A 22,997-nucleotide genomic window follows, 5' to 3' on the forward strand; every position below is an offset into this window, starting at 1 on the left:
TGGCTCTGCCCGTGTCACAATAAGAGTCTCTCCGCCCTTCCTGCTGCCCGGGCAGAGCTGAGCCAGCGCCGGGACTGCTGCCGCCACCGGGAGGGACCGGGAAACACCGGGAGGGACCGGGAATTAACCGGGGAATACCGGGAAACACCGGGAGGGACCGGGAATTAACCGGGAAACACCGGGAGGGACCGGGAAACACTGGGAATCACCGAGAATCACTGGGAGTTAACGGGAGGAACCGGGAACCACCGGGAGGAAGCAGGAATTACCGGGAAACAACCGGGAATTAAAGGGAATTAACGGGAATCACCGGGAAACACCGGGAGGAAGCAGGAATCACCGGGAATCACTGGGAAACAACCGGGAATCACCGGGAATTAACAGGAATTACCGGGAATCCCGCAGAGAATTCCAGCCGGGAACAGCTCCGAGCGAAGGCAGCCGGTTGAGGTTGGAATTCTCACTTCGAGCATCTCCAGCCTGTTTGCCAGGAGGATTTCTGGAGTTCTGTTTGTGGTTTGCTGAGCTCCGGGAGAATTCCCGGCTGGAATTCCTCAGGGATATCCCAAAATTCCTGCTTATCCCAAATCCCAGCGCAGCGGCTCCAGTTCCAGCTGTTTGTTGGGATTTGGGATTTGGGATCTCTCAGCCCCAATTCCAGCTGTTTGTTGGGATTTGGGATTTCCCAGCCCCAATTAGGATCTCTCAGCCCCAATTCCAGCTGCTGGGATTTGGGATTTCCCAGCCCCAGTTGGGATCTCTCAGCCCCAATTCCAGCTGTTGGGATTTGGGATTTCCCAGCCCTAATTCCAGCCGTTTATTGGGATTTGGGATTTCCCATCCCCAATTCCAGCTGTTTGTTGGGATTTGGGATTGCCCAGCCCCAATCCCAGCTGTTTGTTGGGATTTGGGATTTGGGATCTCTCAGCCCCAATTCCAGCTGTTGGGATTTGGGATCTCTCAGCCCCAATTCCAGCTGTTTGTTGGGATTTGGGGTTTCCCAGCCCCAGTTGGGATCTCCCAGCCCCAATTCCAGCTGTTGGGATTTGGGAATTGGGATTGCCCAGCCCCAATTCCAGCTGTTTGTTGGGATTTGGGATTTGGGATCTCTCAGCCCCAATTCCAGCTGTTGGGATTTGGGATTTCCCAGCCCTAATTCCAGCCGTTTGTTGGGATTTGGGATTTCCCATCCCCAATTCCAGCTGTTTGTTGGGATTTGGGATTTTTCCCTCCTGCCTGGCAGCAGCAGCTGGAGAGAGACAGGAAGTGAAACGGAGAGGCTTTTGGGAATTTGGGAATTGCTGTGGATCAGTAGCATTGGAACAGAAATTCGGGAATGGCTTGGGAATTCGGGAATGGAGCAGAAATTTGGGAATGGCATGGGAATTTGGGAATGGAGCAGAAATTCCGGAATGGCGTGGAAATTTGGGAACTGCTCAGGAATTCAGGAATGATTCAGGAATTCGGGAATGGAGCAGAAGTTCATGAATGGAGCGGGAATTCCGGAATGGCTCAGAAATTTGGGAATGGAGCAGGAATTCAGGAATGGCATGGGAATTCCAGAATGGCTTGGGAATTTGGGAATTATTCAGAAATTTGGGAATTATTCAGAAATTTGGGAATGTCTCAGGAATTTGGGAATTATTCAGGAATTTGGGAACAGCTCAGGAATTCAGGAATGGAGCAGAAATTTGGGAATGGATCGGGAATTCGGGAATGATTCAGAAATTTGGGAATTCTCAGGAATTCGGGAATGATTCAGAAATTCGGGAATTCTCAGGAATTCGGGAATGGCATGAGAAATTGGGAATGTCTCAGGAATTGGGGAATGTCTCAGCAAACCCAATCCCTGTGGGATTCCCTCGGGATCAGCCCAGCTTCGGCTCTGAGCTCTTCCCAAAGAAAACCTGGAAAAGCTCCGACTGTGGAACGGGAAATTCCCACCAGCTCGGAATTCCGGGATCAGGGATGGAAATGTGCCTCAGAATTCCCAGAAAATCCCGGGAATTCAGGAATTCCCCATTCCCGGGATTCGCTTCCATCCCTCGGCTTTTCCGGGAATTCCGCGGAGGAATCCTGGGAGGAATTTCCCATTCCAGAAATGGAGCTTTTCCCCATTTTTTCCCATGTTTTTCCATGGAATTCCTGCTTTTCCATGGAATTCCTGCTTTTCCTGGTTCTTTCCCGAGGATTTGATTCCAGGGAATTTCCCGCCGGGAATTGGGGCTTGGGAATGAATTCCTGGATAAATCCGGGATAAATTTGGGATCAATCATGGATAAATTCGGGATAAATTCAGAATCAGTCATGGATAAATTCGGGATAAATTTGGGATCAATAATGGATAAATCCAGGATAAATTCTGGGTAAATTCAGGATAAATTTGGGATCAATTTGGGATGAATTCAGGATAAATTTGGGATGAATTCAGGATCAATTCGAGATCAATCCAGGATAAATTCTGGATCAGTGATGGATAAATTCAGGATAAATTCGCGATAAATTTGGGATAAATTTAGGATAAATTCGGAATAAATCCAGGATAAATTCAGGATAAATTCAGAACCAGTCATGGATAAATTAAGGATAAATTTGGGATAAATTTGGGATAAATTCGGGATAAATTCAGGATCAATCCAGGATAAATTCGGGATAAGTCCAGGATAAATTTGGGATCAATTCAGGGTCAACTCGAGATCAATCATGGATAAATCCAAGATAAATTCTGGATAAATTCTGGATAAATTCAGGATAAATCTGGGATCAATTTGGGATGAATTCAGGATAAATTCAGGATAAATTTGGGATAATTTCAGGATCAATTCGAGATCAATCCAGGAAAAATTCTGGATCAGTCATGGATAAATTCGGGATAAATTCAGGATAAATTCGGGATAAATTTGGGATAAATTCAGGATAAATTTGGGATAAATTCAGGATAAATTCAGGATAAATTTGGGATAAATCCAGGATAAATTCAGGATCAATTCGAGATCAATCCAGGAAAAATTCTGGATCAGTCATGGATAAATTCGGGATAAATTCAGGATAAATCCAGGATAAATTTGGGATAAATTCAGGATACATTTGGGATAAATCCAGGATAAATTTGGGATCAATCCCAGTTTTCTCCTCCTTGGGAAATCCCAGGAATGTCACTCTGGATGGAATCAGGAAAGACTCAACTCCTCCCTGAAACTTCCATAAAACCCTAAAAAATGAGGAGTAAAATCCCAAAATCTCCTTTCCCGAAATCCCAGCGGGAATTTCCTCCTCTTTGCCCCAAGATATGAGATTTGGGATATCCTGGGATAATTCAGGATAATTCCAGGATTTAATTTGGGATAATTCGGGATAATTTCAGGATTTCATTGGGGATAATTTGGAATAATTAATTCCAGGATTTCATGTGGGATATTTTGGGATAATTCCAGGAATTCATTGGGAATAATTTGGGATAACTCTAGCATTTAATTTGGGATAATTGGGGATAATTCCAAGATTTTATTTGGAATAATTTGGGATAATTCCAGGAATTCATTTGGGATAATTCCGGGATTTAATATGGAATATTTTGGAATAATTCCAGGATTTCATTGGGAATAATTTGGGATAACTCCAGCATTTGATTTGGGATAATTTAGGATAATTCCAGGATTTCATTTGGGTTAATTCCACGATTTCGTTTGGGATAATTCCAGGAATTCAATGGGGACAATTCGGGATAATTCCAAGATTTTATTTGGAATAATTTGGGATAATTCCAGGATCTCATTGGAAATAATTTGTGATAATTCCGGGAATTCATTTGGGATAATTCCAGGATTTCATTTGGGATCATTTGGGATGACACCAGCATTTAATTTGGGATAATTCAGGATAATTCTGGGATTTCATGTGGGATAATTTGGGATAATTCTGGAAATTAATTTGGGATAATTCCAGGATTTTATTTAGGATAATTTGTGATAATTCCAGGATTTCATGTGGAATAATTCGGGATAATTCTGAGATTTCACTTGGGTTTCATTCCAGCATTTCATTCAGGATAATTCAGGATAATTTGAGGAATTCATTTGGGATAATTCCAAGATTTCATGTGGAATAATTTGGGATAATTTCAAGATTTCATTTGGGATAAATCCAGGATTTCATGTGGAATAATTTGGGATAATTCCAGGATTTCATTGGGAATAATTTGTGATAATTCCAGGATTTCATTTGGGATAATTCCAGAATTTAATTTAGGATAATTCAGGATAATTCCAGGAATTCATTGGGAATAATTCCAGGATTTCATGTGGGATAATTTGGGATAATTCTGGGATTTCACTTGGGTTTCATTCCAATATTTCATTTAGGATAATTCAGGATAATTCCAGGAATTCATTTGGGATAAATCCAGGATTTCATTTGGAAAAATTTGGGATAATTCCAGGAATCCATTTGGGACAATTCCAGGATTTCCTTTGGGATAATTTGGGATAATTCCAGGAATTCATTTGGGATAATTCGGGATAATTCCAGGAATTAATTTGGGATAATTTGGGATAATTCCAGGATTTCATGTGGAATAACTTGGGATAATTCCGGGAATTCATTTGGGATAAATCCAGGATTTCATGTGGGATAATTTGGAATAATTTCAGGATTTTGTTTGGGATAATTCCAGGATTTAATTTGGGATAATTTCAGGAATTCTGATCCTCTCTCTCCCCGCAGGATCCTCAGCTCCGGTTGGACCCCCGAGGGACCCCATGACCTTCCCTGACAGGTAGGAGCTCAGAATTCCCGGGATTTCCCCCAAAATTCCATGGGATTTCATGGGATTTGGGAGTGGAGGAGGATGGAATTCCATCCCGGGAGAAGCTGGGGAGAAACTCCTTTCCCAAAAAAACCCCAAAGTTCCTTTGGGATCCCAAAAAATCCCAAACCCTGATTGCCGAGGAGGAGATTTGGGATTTGGGATTTTGGAATTTGGGATTATTTGGGATTTGGGATTTGGAATTTGGAATTCAGGATTTGGGGTTAGGGATTATTTGGGATTTTGGATTTTGGGATTTGGAGTTTGAGATTTGGGATTTGGAGTTTGGGATTTGGGGTTTGGATTTGGGATTTTTGCATTTGGGGTTTGGGATTTGAGATTTGGGGTTTGGGGTTATTTGGGGTTTTGGGTTTGGGATTATTTGGGATTTTGGATTTTGGGATTTGGAGTTTGAGATTTGGAATTCAGGATTTGGAGTCTCGGATTTGGGATTTTTGCATTTGGGGTTTGGGATTTGAGATTTGGGGTTTGGGATTATTTGGGATTTTGGGTTTGGGATTATTTGGGATTTCAGATTTGGGATTATTTGGGATTTTGGGTTTGGGATTTGGAGTTTGAGATTTGGAATTCAGGATTTGGAGTCTCGGATTTGGGGTTTGGAGTTGGGATTTTCGCATTTGAGGTTTGGGATTCAGGATTTGGAATTGATTTGGGATTTGGGATTTTGGAGTTTGAGATTTGGAATTCAGGATCTGGAGTTTTTGGGATTTGGGATTTTGGGATTTGGGGTTGATTTGGGATTTGGAGTTATTTGGGGTTTGGAGCACTGAGCTCACCTGGGCACTTCTCACCTGTCCAAGTCTCACCTGGGCAGTTCTACTCATTGCAGCTCTCACCTGTCTCAGTCTCACCTGTGCAGTTCTCACCTGTCTCAGTCTCACCTGTGCAGTTCTCACCTGTGCAGATCTCACCTATGCAGGTCTTACCTGTTTAGGTCTCACCTGTGCAGTTCTCTCACCTGTGCAGTTCTCACCTGTTTCAGTCTCACCTGTCCAAGTCTCACCTGTGCAGTTCTCACCTGTGTCAGTCTCACCTGTGCAGATCTCACCTGTGCAGTTCTCACCTGTGCAGATCTCACCTGTGCTGTGCAGCTCTCACCTGTCTCAGTCTCACCTGTCTCAGTTCTCACCTGTTTCAGTCTCACCTGTCCAAGTCTCACCTGTGCAGATCTCACCTGTGCAGTTCTCTCACCTGCCCTGTCCAGGTTCTCTCCTCACCTGCCCAACTCTCCCCTGGCTCAGTCTCCCCTCACCTCTACAGGTTCTCAGCACTGCAGGTGCTCACCTGGGGCACTTCTCACCTGTGTTGCTCTCACCTGTCCAAGTCTCACCTGTTCAGGTGTCACCTGTCCTGTGCAGTTCTCTCACCTGTGCAGGTCTCACCTGTGGAGGTCTCACCTGTGCAAGTCTCAGCTGTGCAGGTCTCACCTGTGCTCTGCACTTCTCACCTGTGCAGTTCTCTCACCTGTGCAGCTCTGGCCCTTGTCAGTTCTCCCTCACCTGTGCAGCTGCTCACCTGTGCAGAGCCCCCTGTGCCCCAGGCAGGTCTCACCTGTGTTGGTCTCACCTGGGTCAGTTGTGTGTTGGGTTTGGGTGGTTTGGGTTTCTCACCTGGGTCAGTCTCACCTGTGCAGATCTCACCTGGGTCAGTCTCAGGTGTGTCATGCAGGTCTCACCTGGGTCAGTTCTCACCTGGGTCAGTCTCACCTGGGTCAGTCTCACCTGTGCAGGTCTCACCTGAGTCAGTCTCAGGTGTGTAATGTAGGGTCTCACCTGTGCAGGTGTCACCTCTGCAGGTTCTCACCTGGGTCAGTTCTCACCTGTCCCTTGCAGGTCTCACCTGTCCTGTGCTCCCCTGGGCAGGTGCTTCCCTCACCCGTGCCACTCTCACCTGTGTGGATCTCACCTGTGCCAGTCTCACCTGTATAGATTCTCACCTGGGTCACTCTCACCTGTGCAGTCCTCACCTGTGCAGCTCTCACCTGCCCAGGCTCTTCTCTCTGTCGGCTCTCCCCTCACCTGTGCAGCTTCTCCCCCATGTCACTGTCACCTGGGTCAGTTCTCACCTGGGTCAGTTCTCACCTGGGCAGCTTCTCCCCTCACCTGGGCAGTTCTCACCTGGGTCACTGTCACCTGGGTCAGTTCTCACCTGGGCAGCTTCTCCCCTCACCTGTGCCTCTCTCACCTGGGTCACTGCTCACCTCAGCTGGGTCAGTCTCACCTGTCCTGTGCAGTTTCTCACCTGTGCAGGTCTCACCTGTATAGGTTCTCACCTGGGTCAGTCCTTACCTGGGTCAGTTCTCACCTGTCCAGCTTTTCTCCTCACCTGTGCAGCTCTCTTTCCCCTCACCTGTGCAGATCTCACCTGTTTAAATCTCACCTGTGTCAGGTCTCACCTGTGCAGCTCTCACCTGTGCAGCTCTCACCTGTTCAGTTCTCACCTGTTCGGGTCTCACTTGTGCAGATCTCACCTGTCTCAGTCTCACCTGTTCAAGTCTCACCTGTGCAGATCTCATCTGTTTCAGTTCTCACCTGTTTGGGTCTCACCTCTCTCAGCTCTCACCTGTTCAGGTCTCACCTGTTCAGTTCTCACCTGTTCAGTTCTCACCTGTGCAGCTCTCACCTGTGTCTCTCCCTCCCCCCCAGCAATTCCAGCTTTCAGCCCAGTTTGGGATTTTCCCTCAATCCCACCTGGCTGCGGCTGAGATCCGGGATTGGCCGGAATTCCCGGGAAAGGGATGGGAATGGGATTGGGATTGGGATGGGAATGGATTATCCTGGGATCTCCCAGCTCCGGAATTCCCGAGAAATGGATGGGATTGTCCCGAATTCCCAGGAACTGGAGAGGAATGGGATTGGGAATAGGATTGGGATGGGAATGGGATGGGATCTCCCAGCTGCGGAATTCCTGGAAAAAGACTGGGATTGGCCGGAATTCCCAGGAATGGGATGGGAACAGGATGGGAATGGGATGGGAATTCCTGAGAAATTGATGAGATTGTCCTGGAAAAGGGAATGGATTGTCCTGGGATTGTCCAGAATTCCCAGGAACTGGACAGGAATGGGATTGGGATGGGATTGGGATCTCCCAGCTGTGGAATTCCTGGAAAAAGGCTGGGATTGTCCTGGAATCCTGTGGCTCTGAGATTCCCAGGAAAGGGATGGGACTGGGATCTCCCAGCTCCGGAATTCCCGAGAAATTGATGGGATTGTCCTGGAAAAGGGAGAGGAAAGGGATTGTCTGGAGATTTTCCAGCTCTGGAATTCCTGGGAAAGGGATGGGAATGGGATGGGATTGGGATGGGATCTCCCAGCTCTGGAATTCCCGAGAAATTGATGGGAATGTCCTGGAATCCTCCAGCTTTCCTGGAATTCCTGGAAAAGGGAGAGGGACAGGATTGTCCTGGAAAAGGATCAGGATTGTCCTGGGATTTTTCAGCTCCAGAAATCCCAGAAAAGGGAGACAAAAAGGATTCTCCTGGGATTTTCCAGCTCCAGAATTCCCAAGAAATGGATGGGATTATCCTGGAATCCTTCAGCTCCAGAATTCCCGGGAAAGAGGGAGGGAATGGATTGTCCTGGGAGACAGAAGGGATTTTCCTGGAATCTTCCAGCTCTGGAATTCCCAAGAAATTGGTGGGATTGTCCTGGGAAAAGGCTGGGATTGTCCTGGAATCCTCCAGATTTCCTGGAATTCCTGGAAAAGGGAGAGGGGACAGGATTGTCCTGGGATTTTTCAGCTCCAGAATTCCCAGAAAAGGGAGACAAAAAGGGATTCTCCTGGAATCCTCCAGCTCCGGAATCCCTGGGATTGTCCTGGAAAACAGAATGGATTCTCCTGGAATTCTCCAGCTTAGCGTTCCCAGCTGGAAAAGGAAATGGATTTTCCTTGGGATCTCCCAGCTCCAGAATTCCTGGGAAAAGGCTGGGATTGTCCTGGAATTCTCCAGCTGCAGAATTCCTGGAAAAGGGAGAAAAAAGGGATTCTCCTGGGATCTTCCAGCTCCGGAATTCCCGAGAAATGGGTGGGATTGTCCTGGAAAAGGATCAGGATTGTCCTGGGAGAGAAAAAGGATTCTTCTGGGATTTTTGCAGCTCCAGAATTCCCAAGAAATGGATGGGATTATCCTGGAATCCTTCTGCTCCCAAATTCCCGGGAAATGGAGAGGGAATGGAATTGTCCTGGGAGAGAAAAAGGATTTTTCTGGAATCTTCCAGCTCCAGAATTCCTGGGAAAAGGGAATGGATTTTCCTGGAAAAGGGAATGGATTTTCCTGGGATTCTCCAGTTCCAGAATTCTCAGGAATTGGAATTCCGGGAATTGGAATTCCAGAGGAATTCTCAGGAAAAAGGAATGGGATTGTGAGAAATTCCCTAATCCGGAGGGTTTGGAGCTCTGGGAATGTTGGGAAAAATTTGGGAATTCTGGGATTTCTGGGGAGCTTTCCCAGCTCTGGGAATTCCATAAAAATCCATTAAAAATCCATAAAAATCCATTTAAAAATCCATTAAAAATCCATAAAAAATCCATTTACAAATCCATAAAAATCCATAAAAAATCCATTTAAAAATCCATAAAAAATGGAATTTAATCCTCAAATTCCTCTTAAAAAAAATAAAATCGGGAATTTCAATGGATAAATAACAAAATTCGTGGGATTTCCTCCTCGTGGTGTTTTTCCCGCTTTTCTCTGGGAGAATTCCTGGGAATTCCTTGGAATTTTCCAGCTGGGAATTTGGGAATATTCCAGGATGGAATTTTGGCTTCGAATTCCAGGAGGAATTTCATTGGGAAAGAGCAGATTCTGATCTGCCTCATTAATATTCAAATTAATTGATGAATATTCAATTTATCTCATTAATATTCAAATTTATTCGTGAATTTTAAAATCATTTGGGAATATTTAAAATCATTCCCAACCAAAAAAACTTGGAATTCTCCTCCTTAAAGGAGGAATTTAGGGGAAAAAAAAACCTATGGAAAAATAATTCTTAATAATTAATTTATCATTAATTGATGATTGATTAATTAATGAATGAGGATGAGCCTGGAAATTCCAGGGAAAGTTGGGAATTTTGCTCCTGGAGTTCATTCCCAAAATTCCCTGAAATTTCTCCCTGAATATTCCAATTTGGGAATAATTTGGGAATAATTTGGGAATAATTTTGGAATAATTTGGGATTAATTCGGGAATAATTCCCATCGGGAAAAGTGGAAAATTTGGATTTTTTAAGGAATTTTTGTGGCTTTAATACCATTTTCCCATTAAACCTGAAAATTCCTTGGAAATTCCTTGAAAATTCCCACAAAACCCAAGAAGTTCTTCCCAAAATTCCAAATTTCCCGTGGAAAATTTGCCTGGAATTTGACAGAAATCCCAGGAATTCCTCCATGGATTGTTTTCCCCATTTTCCCTTCAACTCCCACAGAATTTTGGGAATTTCCTTTCCTGGTTTTCTCTGGTTTTTTCCTGGTTTTTTCCTGGTTTTTCCCCATTTTTTCCTGGGTCTTTTCCCATTTTTCCCCCATTTTCCCCCTGTTTTTTCCCATTTTTTCCCGTTTTTTCCTGGTTTTTTTCCCGATTTTTCTCCTTTTTTCCCATTTTTTCCTGGGTTTTCCCAATTTTTCCCACTTTTCCCGGAGCTGGAGCATCGCTGGGAGAATTCCCACTGGATTTGGGATGTGGGGAACTAGAAATCCTGGGAATTGTGGGAAATTCCAGGGAATCTCAGGGAATTCCCAGCCCAGAAAATCAGGATAAATCCCAATGGGATCAGGGAGGGAATTCCGGGAATTCCAGGGAGATTCCCAGGAATTTCAGGGAATTCCTAACCCGGAAAATTGGGATAAATCCCGTGGGAAAACTCCAGCCGGGAATTCCGGGAAGGAGAGAAATCCCAGAGAATTTCCAGGGAATTTCAGGGAATTTCCCGACAATCCCAGGGAATTCCCAGTCTGGAAAATCAGGATAAATCCCAATGGGATGACAGAGGGAATCCCAGAAATTCCAGGGAATCTCCTGACAATCCCAGGGAATTCCCAACCCAGAAAATCAGGATAAATCCCTGAAATTCCAGGGAATTCCCAGCCCAGAAATGACTCCTGAAGGTTCGGGAAATTCGGAATAAATCCTCATGGAAACAGAGAGGAAATCCCAGGAAACAGAGAGATCCCAGGGAATCCCAAATCCCAGAAATTCCTGGGAATTTCCCAGGAAATCCCAGGGAATTCCCAGCCTGGGAAATCAGGATAAATCCCGGTGGGATCAGGGAGGAAATCCCAGAAATTGCAGGGAATTTCAGGGAATTCCCAGCCTGGGAATAACTCGTGGAGAGTTTAGGGAAAATCGGGATAAATCCCAAAAATTCCCGAGAATTCCCAGCGATCCCAGGGAATTCCCAGCCCAGAAATGACTCCTAGAGGTTCAGGAAAATCAGGATAACTCCCGGTGGGAGCAGAGAGGGAATTTCCCGGGAATTCCAAGAGATTTCCCGGGAATTTCAGGGAATTCCCAGCCTGGGAAAACTGAATAAATCCCGGTGGGATCAGGGAGGGAATCCCAGGAATTTCCCGCTGATCCCAGGGAATTCCCAGCCCGGGAAATCAGAATAAATCCGGATGGGAACGAGGAAGAAATCCCAGAAATTCCAGGGAATTTCCCGCCGATCCCAGGGAATTCCCAGCCCAGAAAATCGGGATAAATCCCGGTGGGATCAGGGAGGGAATCCCCGGAAATTCCCAAAAATTCAGGGAATTCCCAGCCCAGAAGTTACTCCCAGAGGTTCAGGAAAATCAGGATAACTCCCGGTGGGAGCAGAGAGGGAATTTCCCGGGAATTCCAAGAGATTTCCCGGGAATTTCAGGGAATTCCCAACCCGGGAAATCAGAATAAATCCGGATGGGAACGAGGAAGAAATCCCAGGAATTCCAGGAAATTTCTTGCCGATCCCAGGGAATTCCCAGCCCAGAAAATCGGGATAAATCCCGGTGGGATCCAGAAGGGAATCCCGAAAATTCCAGGGAATTCCCAGCCTGGCAGTGAATCCCAGAGGTTCAGGAAAATCGGGATAAATCCTCATGGGAACGAGGAGGGAATCCCGGAAATTTCAGGGAATTCCCAGCCCGGGAAATCAGGATAAATCCCGATGGGAACGGGGAAGAAATCCCAGAAATTCCCGGGAATTCCCAGGAATTTCCCGACAATCTTAGGGAATTCCCAGCCCAGAAAATCGGGATAAATCCCGGTGGGATCCAGAAGGGAATCCCGGAAATTCCAGGGAATTCCCAGCCCAGAAGTGACTCCCAGAAGTTCAGGAAAATCGGGATAACTCCCGGTGGGAGCAGAGAGGGAATTTCCCGGGAAGTAGAGGAAATTTCCTGGGAATCCCAGGGAATTCCCAGCCCAGAAAATCAGAATAAATCCCGATGGGATCAGGGAAGAAATCCCAAGAATTCCCGCCGATCCCAGGGAATTCCCAACCCAGAAAATCGGGATAACTCCCGGTGGGAGCAGAGAGGGAATTTCCCGGGAATTCCGAGAGATTTCCCGGGAGTTCCGAGAGATTTCCCGGGAATTCCGAGGGATTTCCCGGGAGTTCCCAGGCGGGCAGAGCGGCTCCGGCGCGGCACGGCAGGGGTTAAGCGCTGCCATTTTGTTCCCGCAGTTTTTTCGGGAATGTGGGAAATGGCAGCGATTAACCCTTGGCGCGCCGGGAGCCCCGCGGGGCTCGGGCAGCGATGGGAATTCGGGAATTCCCAAAAAAAAATCCCGCCCGGCCACGCCCACCGGCACGCCCCTCTTTTCCCGGGAAAAAATAGGGGAAATTCCCGGGAATTTGGGGATTTTTGGGATGGGAGGGAGGAGGGAGAGTGGGGATTGGGGTGGGAAAGTTTGGGAATTGGGGAGTTTGGGGTGAAAAGTTTGGGAATTGTGGGATTTGGGGCTGAAAAAGTTTGGGAATTTTAGAATTGGGGCTGAATTTGCAATTGAAATTGTGATAATAATGGAATTGGGGATGGGAAAGTTCGGGAATTGAGGAGTTTGGGGTGAATTTCAGGGAAAAAAGTTTGGGAATGGTAGGATTTGGGCTGAAAAAGTTTGGGAATTGTGGATTTGGGGATGAATTCCCAAGAAAAAAGTTTGGAATTGGGGCTGAATTTCCAATTAAAAGTTTGGGAATTGAGGAATTTGTGATGAAAAAGTTTGGGAATTGTGGAATTGAGGCTGGAAAAGTCTGGGAATTGTGGATTTTGGGTTGAATTCCCAGGAAAAAGGTGTGGGAATTGTGGGATTTGGGCTGAAAAGGTTTGGGAATTGTGGATTTAGGGATAAATTTCCAATTAAAATTGTGATAATAATGGAATTTGGGGATGGGGAAGTTTGGGAATTGAGGAGTTTGGGGTGAAAAAGTTTGGGAATTGTGGAATTTGGGGTGAATTTCAGGGAAAAAAGTTTGGGAATTGTGGAATTGAGGCTGGAAAAGTCTGGGAATTGTGGATTTGGGGATAAATTCCCAGGGGAAAAAAGTGTGGGAATAATGGAATTTGGACTGAGAAAGTTTGGGAATAATCTATTTGGGGCTGAATTTCCAATTAAAAGTGTGGGAAAGGTGGAATTTGGGGATGAAAAAGTTTGGGAATTGTAGAATTTGGGGTGAATTCCCAGGGAATATGTGTGGGAATTGTGGAATTGAGGCTGAAAATGTGTGGGAATTGTGGGGTTTGGGGTGAAAAAGTTTGGGAATTGTGGAATTTGGGTTGAAAAAATTGGGGAATTGTGGGATTGGAGCTGAATTCCCACGGAAAAAAATCGGGAATTGTGGAATTTGGGGGAAATTTCAAGGGAAAAAGTGAGAGAATAGTGGAGTTTGGGCTGAAAAAATTTGGGAATCGTGGAATTTGGGATGAAAAAGTTTGGGAATTGTAGAATTGGGGATAAATTCCCAGGGAAAAAAGTGTGGGAATAATGGAATTTGGGATGAAAAAGTTTGGAATTGTGGAATTGATGTTGAATTCTCGGGAAAAAGTTCGGGAATAATGGAATTTGGGGGTTGGAAAAGTTTGGAAATTGTGGAATTAGCACTGAATTCCCAGGAAAAAGTGTGGGAATAATGGACTTGGGGCTGAATTTCCAATTAAAAGTTTGGGAATTGTGGAATTCAGGCTGGAAAAGTTTGGGAAAAATGGAATTGAATTCCCAGAATTTTTAACTCCCTGAGATCTTCCTTTTCCCAGGATTTTTCCCCTTTTTTTCCCAAGTTTCTCACCCTTTTCCAGGTTTTCCCCTTTCCTGGGATCTCACCATTCCCACAATTCCCATTTTTTCCCGTTTTCCCGTGGATTTTTCCCAGAATTCTCTTTATTCCCCATGGATTTTTTGCATTTTCCCATGGATTTTTCCCACAATTCTCACTTTTCCCACAGATTTTCCCCATTTTCTCACGGATTTTTCCCATTTTCCCATAGATTTTTCCCATTTTTCCATGGATTCTTCCCGTTTTCTCACGGATTTTCCCCATTTTTTCCCCAATTTTCCATATTTTTTCCTGTCCCAGCTGGCCATGACGGAGGACTCCTACAAATCCCAATTTTTCCCATTTTTCCATGGATTTCCCCCATTCTTTCCATGTTTTTTCCTGTTTCTCCAGCTCCCACCATGACTGAGGATTCCGACCGTTCCAATCATTCCCATTTTCCCATGGATTTTTCCCAGAATTCTCACTTTTCCCACTTTTTTTCCCCATTTTTCCCTGGATTTTTTCCAGAATTCCCATTTTTTCCCATTTTTCCGCAACTCACCATGATGGAGGACTCTTCCCCATTTTCCATTGATTTTCCCCATTTTCTCACAAATTTTCCCCATTTTTCCCCATTTTCCCCCAGATTTTCTCCATTTTGGCACAGATTTTCCCCATTTTCTCACGGATTTTTCCCAGAATTCTCATTTTTTCACATTTTTCCCCATTTTCTCACGGATTTTCCCCATTTTTCCATGGATTTTCCCCATTTTCTCACAGATTTTCCCCATTTTTTCCCATTTTCTCTCGGATTTTCCCCATTTTCTCACAAATTTTCCCCATTTTTCCCCATTTTCTCACGTATTTTCCCCATTTTCTCACGGATGTTCCCCATTTTTTTCCCGTTTTCTCACGGCTTTTTCCCATTTTTCCATGGATTTTCCCCATTTTCCCCCCGATTTTCCCCATTTTCTCACGGATTTTCCTCAATTTTTCCCATTTTCTCACAGATTTTCCTCAATTTTTCCCATTTTCTCACAAATTTTCCCCATTTCCCCCCATTTTCTCACGGATTTTCCCCATTTTTCCCCATTTTCCCCCAGATTTTCTCCATTTTCCCACAGATTTTCGCCATTTTCTCACGGATTTTCCCCGTTTTTTTCCCATTTTCTCACAGATTTTTCCCCATTTTTCCCATTTTCTCACGGATTTTCCCCATTTTTCCGTGGATTTTCCCCATTTTCTCACAGATTTCCCCCATTTTCCCCATTTTCCATGGATTTTCCCCATTTCCCCGTCCCCAGCCGGCCATGACGGAGGACTCTTCTTTTCCCCATTTCCCATGGATTTTCCCCATTTTCCCCCAGTTTTTTCCCCATTTTTTCCCATTTTCTCACGGATTTTCCCCATTTTTTCCCATTTTCCCCCAGATTTTCCCCATTTCCTCACGGATTTTCCCCATTTTCCCGCGGATTTCCCCCAGATTTTTCCCATTTCCCCCATATTTTCCCCCAGAATTCTCATTTTCCCCCATTATTTCCCAGCCGGCCATGACGGAGGAGCAGTGTCGCACGCGCAGCCAGAAGCGAGCTCTGGACAGAGATTGCTCTGCGGCTGATCCCGAATCCAAGAAATCCCGCATGGAAAAATCCATCCCTGGATCCGATCCCGGCCCCGAGGGAGAGCCTGCGGCCGCCGGAATCCCCAAAATTCCCAAAATTCCCGACGGGAAATCCTCCCTGCAGGCGGAGAGCCCGGCTGGGGATGAGCCTGTGGACATGAGCACTTCCAAGGGGTGAGAAATGCTGGGAATTTGGGGAATTTTGGGGAATTTTGGGAATTCTGGATTGTGGGGTTTGTCGGGATGGAGTTTGGGATGAACGGGGTTTGGATTGGGTGGAGTTTTCCATGGATTTCCCTCATTCTCTGTGGGTTTTTCCATTAATTTCCCTCATTCCCAATCTTTTTCCATGGATTTTTCCATGGATTTCACCCGCTCCCATTGTTTTTCCCTATATTTCCCTGGATTTCCATCATTCCCAGCTGTTTTTCCATGGATTTTCCCCTGGATTTTCCTCACTCCTGGTGTATTTTTCCCTGGATTTCCCCCATTCCCATCCATTTTCCCTGGATTTCCCTCACTCCCAAAGTTTTCCCCTGGATTTTTCCCTGGATTTCCTCATTCCTGATTGCTTTTCCCTGGATTTCTTTCATTCCCAGCTGCTTTTCCCTGGATTTCCCTATGGATTTCCATCAATCCCAGTGCTTCCCCCTGGATTTTTCCCTAGATTTCCCTCACTCCTGGCTGCTTTTCCCTGAATTCCCTCATTCCCAGCTGTTTTTCCCTGGATTTTCCCCCAAATTCTGCTCATTCCCTGTGTTTTTCTGGGATTTTCCCCTAGGTTTCCCTCATTCCCTGTGTGGTTTTGCTATGGATTTTTCCCATGCATTTCCCTCTCTTCCAATGTTTTTTCTGGTGTTTTTCCAGGATTTCTCTTAATTCCCAACTGTTTTTCCCATGGATTTCTCTCACTCCTGGTATTTTTCCGTGGATTTTTCCCTGGATTCCCTCATTCCCTTCCATATTTCCCGTGGATTTCCCTCACTTTGGCTGTTTTTCCCTGGATTTTTCGCCGGATTTTCCCCAAATTCCGCTCATTCCCAGCTGTTTTTCCCTGGATTTCCCATGGAGTTCTGCTCATTCCCAGCTGTTTTTCCCTGGATTTTTCCATGGATTTCCCATGGATTTCCCTTATTCCCACTGTTTTTCCGTGACTTTTCCCATGGATTTCCCTCACTTTGGCTGTTTTTCTCTGGATTTTTTGCTGGATTTCCCCCGAATTCCGCTCATTCCCGTTGCTTTTCCATGAATTTTCCCATGGATTTCTCTCACTCCTGATATTTTCCCATGGATTTTTCCTTGTATTTCCCTCTCTCCTGGTGTTTTCCCTGGATTTTCCCATGGATTTCCCTCACTCCCAGCTGTTCTTCCATGAATTTTCCCCCAAATTCCCTCATCCCCGCTGTTTTTCCCTGTATTTTCCCCCCAATTCTGCTCATTCCTGCTGTTTTTCCATGAATTTTCCCCAAATTCCGCTCATTCCTGCTGCTTTTCTCTGGATTTTTCCCTGAATTCCCTCACTCCCAGTGTGTTTTTTCCTGGATTTCCCCCATTCCCATCTGTTTTCCCTGGATTTTTCCCCATGGATTCCCTCATTCCCTGCTGTTTTTCCCTGGATTTTTTGCTGGATTTTCCCCAAATTCCGCTCATTCCCAGCTGTTTTTCCATGAATTTTCACCAGATTTTCCCCAAACTCCACTCATTCCTACTGTTTTTCCCTGGATTTCCCCATGGAATTCCCTCATTCCTGCTGTTTTACCTGGATTTTCACCAGTTTTCCCCCAAATTCCGCTCATTCCTGCTGTTTTTCCATGACTTTTCCCATGCATTTCCCTCACTCCCAACTGGTTTTCCCTGGATTTTTTTGCTGGATTTTCCCATGGAATTTCCCTCATTCCCAACTGGTTTTCCCTGGATTTTTTTGCTGGATTTTCCCATGGAATTCCGCTCATTCCCAACTGTTTTTCCCTGGATTTCCCATGGAATTTCCCTCATTCCCAGCTGTTTTTCCCTGGATTTTTGCTGTATTTTCCCATGGATTTCCCTCACTCTGGCTAGTTTTCTCAAATTTTTCCCATGGAATTCCCATCATTCCCGTTTTTTTTCCACGATTTCCAGGGATTCCCGGCGGGAGGGTCGCGTTCCCTCCCCGGATGTGATCGTTCTGTCCGACAATGAACCTTCCAGCCCCAGGATGAACGGGATCAGCAGGGTGACTGCCAGGGACAGGGACAGGGACAGGGACAGCAGCTCCCAGCTGCTGCTGGTGAGAGGAAAATATGGGATTGGGGGGGAAAATCCAGGGGAAAAATCTGGGATTGGGGTGGGAAATGTGGGATGAAAAATCTGGGATTGGGAGGGAAAAATTCACATGGGATTGGGGTGGGAAATGTGGGATTGGGATGGGAAAATCGGGGAAAATCTGGGATTGGGATGGGAAAATCTGGAGTGAGATGGGAAAATCTGGGATTGGGGGGGAAAATCACATGGGACTGGGGGGGAAAATGTGGGATTGGGATGGGAAAATCCGGGGGAAAAATCTGGGATTAAATCAGGACTGTCCTGAAAAATATGGGATTGGGGAAAATCCAGGAAAATCTGGGATTGGGAGGAAAATCACATGGGACTGGGGGAAATGTGGGATTGGGGGAAAATCATGATGGATTGGGGGGCAAAATCCAGGGAGAAAAATCTGGGATTGGGGGTGAAAAATCTGGGATGAAAAATCTGGGATTGAGATGGGAAAATGTGGGAGTGAGATGGGAAAATCTGGGATTGGGGGGGAAAAATCCAGGGGAAAAAATCTGGGATTGGGGTGGGAAATGTGGGATTGGGATAGGAAATGTGGGATTGGGAAGGGAAATGTGGGATTGGGAAGGGAAAATCCAGGGGAAAAAATATGGGATTAAAAATCCAGGACTGTCCTGAAAAAATATGGGATTGGGGGGGAAAATCAGGGGAAAAATCTGGAGTTGGGAGGAAAAATCACATGGGACTGGGGGGGGAAATGTGGGATTGGGGGGGAAAATCATATGGGATTGGGATGGGAAATGTGGGATTGGGGGGAATCTGGGATTGGGGGAGAAATGTGGGATTGGGAAGGGAAATGTGGGATTGGAGGGGAAAATGTGGGATGAAAAATCTGGGATTGGGATGGGAAATGTGGGATTGGGGGAGAAAATGTGGGATGGGAAATGTGGGATTGGGATAGGAAAATCATATGGGATTGGGGGGAAAATCTGGGATTGGGTGGGAATAATATGGGATTGGGGGGGAAAAATCCAGGGGAAAATCTGGGATTGGGGTGGGAAAATGTGGGATGGGATGGGAAAAATCTGGGATTGGATTTCAATGGAAAACATCCCCAAACTCCACATTTCCCTCAGAATTCCCTCTCACTCCATTCATTCCCACTCAATTTTTATGGAAAACATCCTAAAAATTCACATTTCCCTCAGAATTCCCACTTTTTTTTATGGAAAACACCCCAAAAATCCACATTTTCCCTCAGAATTCCCACTTTTTCCTATGTAAACCACCCCAAAACCCCTCAGAATTCCCACAATAATTCTCTCTCTCTATTTTTTCCCATTTTTCCCAGATTTTTCCCATTTCCCAGCGGAGCATCCCCAAGGAGAGGGAAAGGCTAATCCAGGAATTCCCTCTCACTCCATTCATTCCCACTCATTTTTTATGGAAAACATCCATAAAACCTCAAAATTTCCCCTCAGAATTCCCATTTTTTTCAATGGAAAACATCCCAAAACTCCACATTTCCCTCAGATTTCTCTTTCTATTGTTAATTCCCATTCACTTTTTAAGGGAAACAATGTGAAAATTCCCATTTTTGCCTCAAAATTCCCACTTTTTAAATGAAAATCACCCCAAAACTCCACATTTCCCCTCAGAATTCCCACTTTTTAAATGAAATAAACCCATAAAACTCCACATTTCCCCTCAGAATTCCCACTTTGTAAATGAAAAAAACCCATAAAACTCCACATTTCCCTCAGAATTCCCTCCCTACTATTAATTCCCATTGAGTTTTTAAGGGAAACAATGCGGAAATTCAGATTTTCCCCTCAAAATTCCCACTTTTTCCTGTGTAAAACACCCCAAAACCCCTCAGAATTCCCACAATAATTCTCTCTCTCTATTTTTTCCCATTTTTTCTGGTTTTTTTCCCATTTTTCCCTGTTTTCCCAGCGGAGCAGCCCCAAGGAGAGGGAGAGGCTAATCCAGGAATTCCCTCTCACTCCATTCATTCCCACTCATTTTTTATGGAAAACATCCATAAAAACTCAAAATTTCCCCTCAGAATTCCCATTTTTTAATGGAAAACATCCCAAAACTCCACATTTCCCTCAGATTTCTCTTTCTATTGTTAATTCCCATTCACTTTTTAAGGGAAACAATGTGAAAATTCCCATTTTCGCCTCAAAATTCCCACTTTTTAAATGAAAATCGCCCCAAAATTCCACATTTCCCCTCAGAATTCCCACTTTTTAAATGAAAAAAACCCATAAAACTCTACATTTCCCCTCAGAATTCCCACTTTTTAAATGGAAATCACCCCAAAGCTCCACATTTCCCCTCAGAATTCCCACTTTTTAAATGAAACAAACCCATAAAACTCCACATTTCCCTCAGAATTCCCTCCCTACTGTTAATTCCCATTGAGTTTTTAAGGAAAACAATGTAAAAATTCAGATTTTCCCCTCAGAATTCCCACTTTTTCCAATGTAAAACACCCCAAAACCCCTCAGAATTCCCACAATAATTCTCTCTCTCTATTTTTTCCCATTTTTTCTGGGTTTTTTCCCATTTTTCCCTGGAATTCCCAGCGGAGCAACCCTGAGGAGAGGGAGAGACTGATCAAGGAATTCCCTCTCACTCCATTCATTCCCTCTCATTTTTCATGGAAAAAACAATAAAAACTCAACTTTTTCCCTCAGAATTCCCATTTTTTCAATGGAAAACGTCCCAAAAATCCACATTTCCCTCAGATTTCTCTCCCTACTATTAATTCCCATTGAGTTTTTAAGGAAAACAATGCGAAAATTCACATTTTTCCCTCACAATTCCCATTTTTTCCAATGTAAAACATCCCAAAACTCCTCAGAATTCCCAAAGAATTCCCTCCCTATTCCATTCATTCCCACTCATTTTTCATGGAAAACATCCTAAAAATTCAGATTTCCCCTCAGAATTCCCATTTTTTCAATGGAAATCATCCCAAAACTCCACATTTCCCTCAGAATTCCCTCTCACTCCATTCATTCCCACTCAATTTTTATGGAAAACATCCTAAAAATTCACATTTCCCCTCAGAATTCCCACTTTTTTTTATGGAAAACACCCCAAAAATCCACATTTTCCCTCAGAATTCCCACTTTTTCCAATGTAAAACACCCCAAAACCCCTCAGAATTCCCACAATAATTCTCTCTCTCTATTTTACCCCATTTTTCCCTGTTTTCCCAGCGGAGCAGCCCCGAGGAGAGGGAGAGGCTGATCAAAGCTCTCAAGGAGGAGCTCAGGCTGGAAGAAGCCAAACTGGTGCTGCTGAAGAAACTTCGCCAGAGTCAGAGCCAGAAGGAAACTCCTGCCCAGAAGGTGGGAATCTCCGGGTTTTATTATCCCAAAAATTGGGATTTTCCTGATTTTCCTGTCCCAGAAATTGGGATTTTCCCAGTTTTCCCAGTTTTCCTCTTCCAAAAATTGGGAATTTCCCATTTTTCCTTTCTCAGAGATTGGGAATTTCCCACTTTTCCCAGTTTTCCTATCCCCAAAAATTGGGATTTTCCTGATTTTCCTGTCCCAAAAACCTGGGATTTTCCCAGTTTTCCCATTTTTCTGATTCCAAAAATTGGGATTTTCCCATTTTTCCTATTCCAAAAATTGGGATTTTCCCAGTTTTCCTATCCCAGAAATTAGGAATTTCCCACTTTTCCCAGTTTTCTTATTCCAAAAATAGGGATTTTCCTCATCTTCCTGTCCCAAAAATTGGGATTTGCCCACTTTTCCCAGTTTTTCTATACCCAAAAATTGGGATTTTCTCATTTTTCCGATTCCAAAAATTGGGATTTTCCTCATTTTCCTTTCCCAAAAATTGGGAATTTCCTGATTTTCCCATCCCAAAAATTGGGATTTTCCTGTCCCAAAAATTGGGATTTTCCCATTTTTCTCATCCCAAAAATTGGGATTTTCCCAGTTTTCCCATTTTTCTGATTCCAAAAATTGGGATTTTCCCATTTTTCTCATCCCAAAAATTGGGATTTTCCTGATTTTCCTGTCCCAAAAATTGGGATTTTCCTGATTTTCCTGTCCCAAAAATTGGGATTTTCCTGATTTTCCTGTCCCAAAAATTGGGATTTTCCTGATTTTCCTGTCCCAAAAATTGGGATTTTCCTGATTTTCCTGTCCCAAAAATTGGGATTTTCCTGATTTTCCTGTCCCAAAAATTGGGATTTTCCTGATTTTCCTGTCCCAAAAATTGGGATTTTCCTGATTTTCCCGTCCCGAAAATTGGGATTTTCCCAGTTTTCCCAGTTTTTTTCTTCCAAAAATTGGGAATTTCCTCATTTTCCTAGCCCAAAAATTGGGATTTGCACACTTTTCCCAGTTTTCCCATTTTTCCTATCCCAGAAATTGGGATTTTCCCAGTTTTCGTGTCCCGGAAATTGGGAAATTCCTCGTTTTCCCAGCCCAAAAAGTTGAGATTTTCCCATTTTTCCTGTCCTAGAAGTTGGGATTTTCCCATTTTTCCCATCCCAAAAATTGGGATTTTCCCACTTTTCCCAGTTTTCCTATCGCAGAAATTGGGATTTTCCCAGTTTTCCTGTTCCAGAATGTTGGGATTTTCCCATTTTTGCTATTCCAGAAACTGGGATTTTCCTACTTTTCCCGTCCCAGAATATTGGCAATTTCCTCGTTTTTCTATCCCAAAAAATTGGGATTTTCCCATTTTTCCCAGGGAAATTTTTGGGGAATTTTTGAAATGGGAACATCACTCCTGGAGCTGCAATCTCCCTTTTCCCGGAATTTTTAAACATTTTTCCCAGAATTTTTTAACATTTTTCCCGGAATTTTTAGACATTTTTTCCCAGAATTTTTTAACCTTTTTTCCAGATTTTTTTACCCCATTTTCCCAGGATTTTTATACTCTTTTCCCAGGATTTTTTAACATTTTTCCCAGGATTTTTCCCTCCCTGCTCTCTCTCCCTTTTCCACCATTTTCCTGAAATTTTCCCGGAATTCTGAGCTTTCTGGGACTAAACTCAAACCAGGACCTTCATCCCAGAATTCCAGAGGGA

General features: G+C 44.4%; 1 protein-coding gene across 5 annotated transcripts in view; it reads left to right on the forward strand.

Moving 5' to 3' along the window:
* LOC146426149 (transcriptional repressor p66-alpha-like) overlaps positions 1-22,997 on the forward strand; it is a 52,872-nt gene that overhangs the window by 12,633 nt on the left and 17,242 nt on the right. For 4 of the 5 annotated variants that reach the window (XM_085040741.1, XM_085040745.1, XM_085040742.1 and 1 more), the window contains exons 2-5: positions 4,723-4,774; positions 15,606-15,856; positions 17,801-17,948; positions 21,166-21,297. In XM_085040741.1, the coding sequence (XP_084896867.1) occupies positions 15,612-15,856; positions 17,801-17,948; positions 21,166-21,297 (525 nt within the window). In that variant the 5' untranslated portion in view covers positions 4,723-4,774; positions 15,606-15,611. Of the gene's footprint in view, positions 1-431; positions 451-4,722; positions 4,775-15,605; positions 15,857-17,800; positions 17,949-21,165; positions 21,298-22,997 lie in introns of those variants that run through there. The other variant, XM_085040744.1, reaches the window with a different exon arrangement.

The sequence above is a fragment of the Lichenostomus cassidix genome, chromosome 28 (assembly GCF_008360975.1).
Source record: "Lichenostomus cassidix isolate B80296 chromosome 28, HeHo_3.0, whole genome shotgun sequence".
NCBI lineage: Eukaryota > Metazoa > Chordata > Aves > Passeriformes > Meliphagidae > Lichenostomus > Lichenostomus cassidix.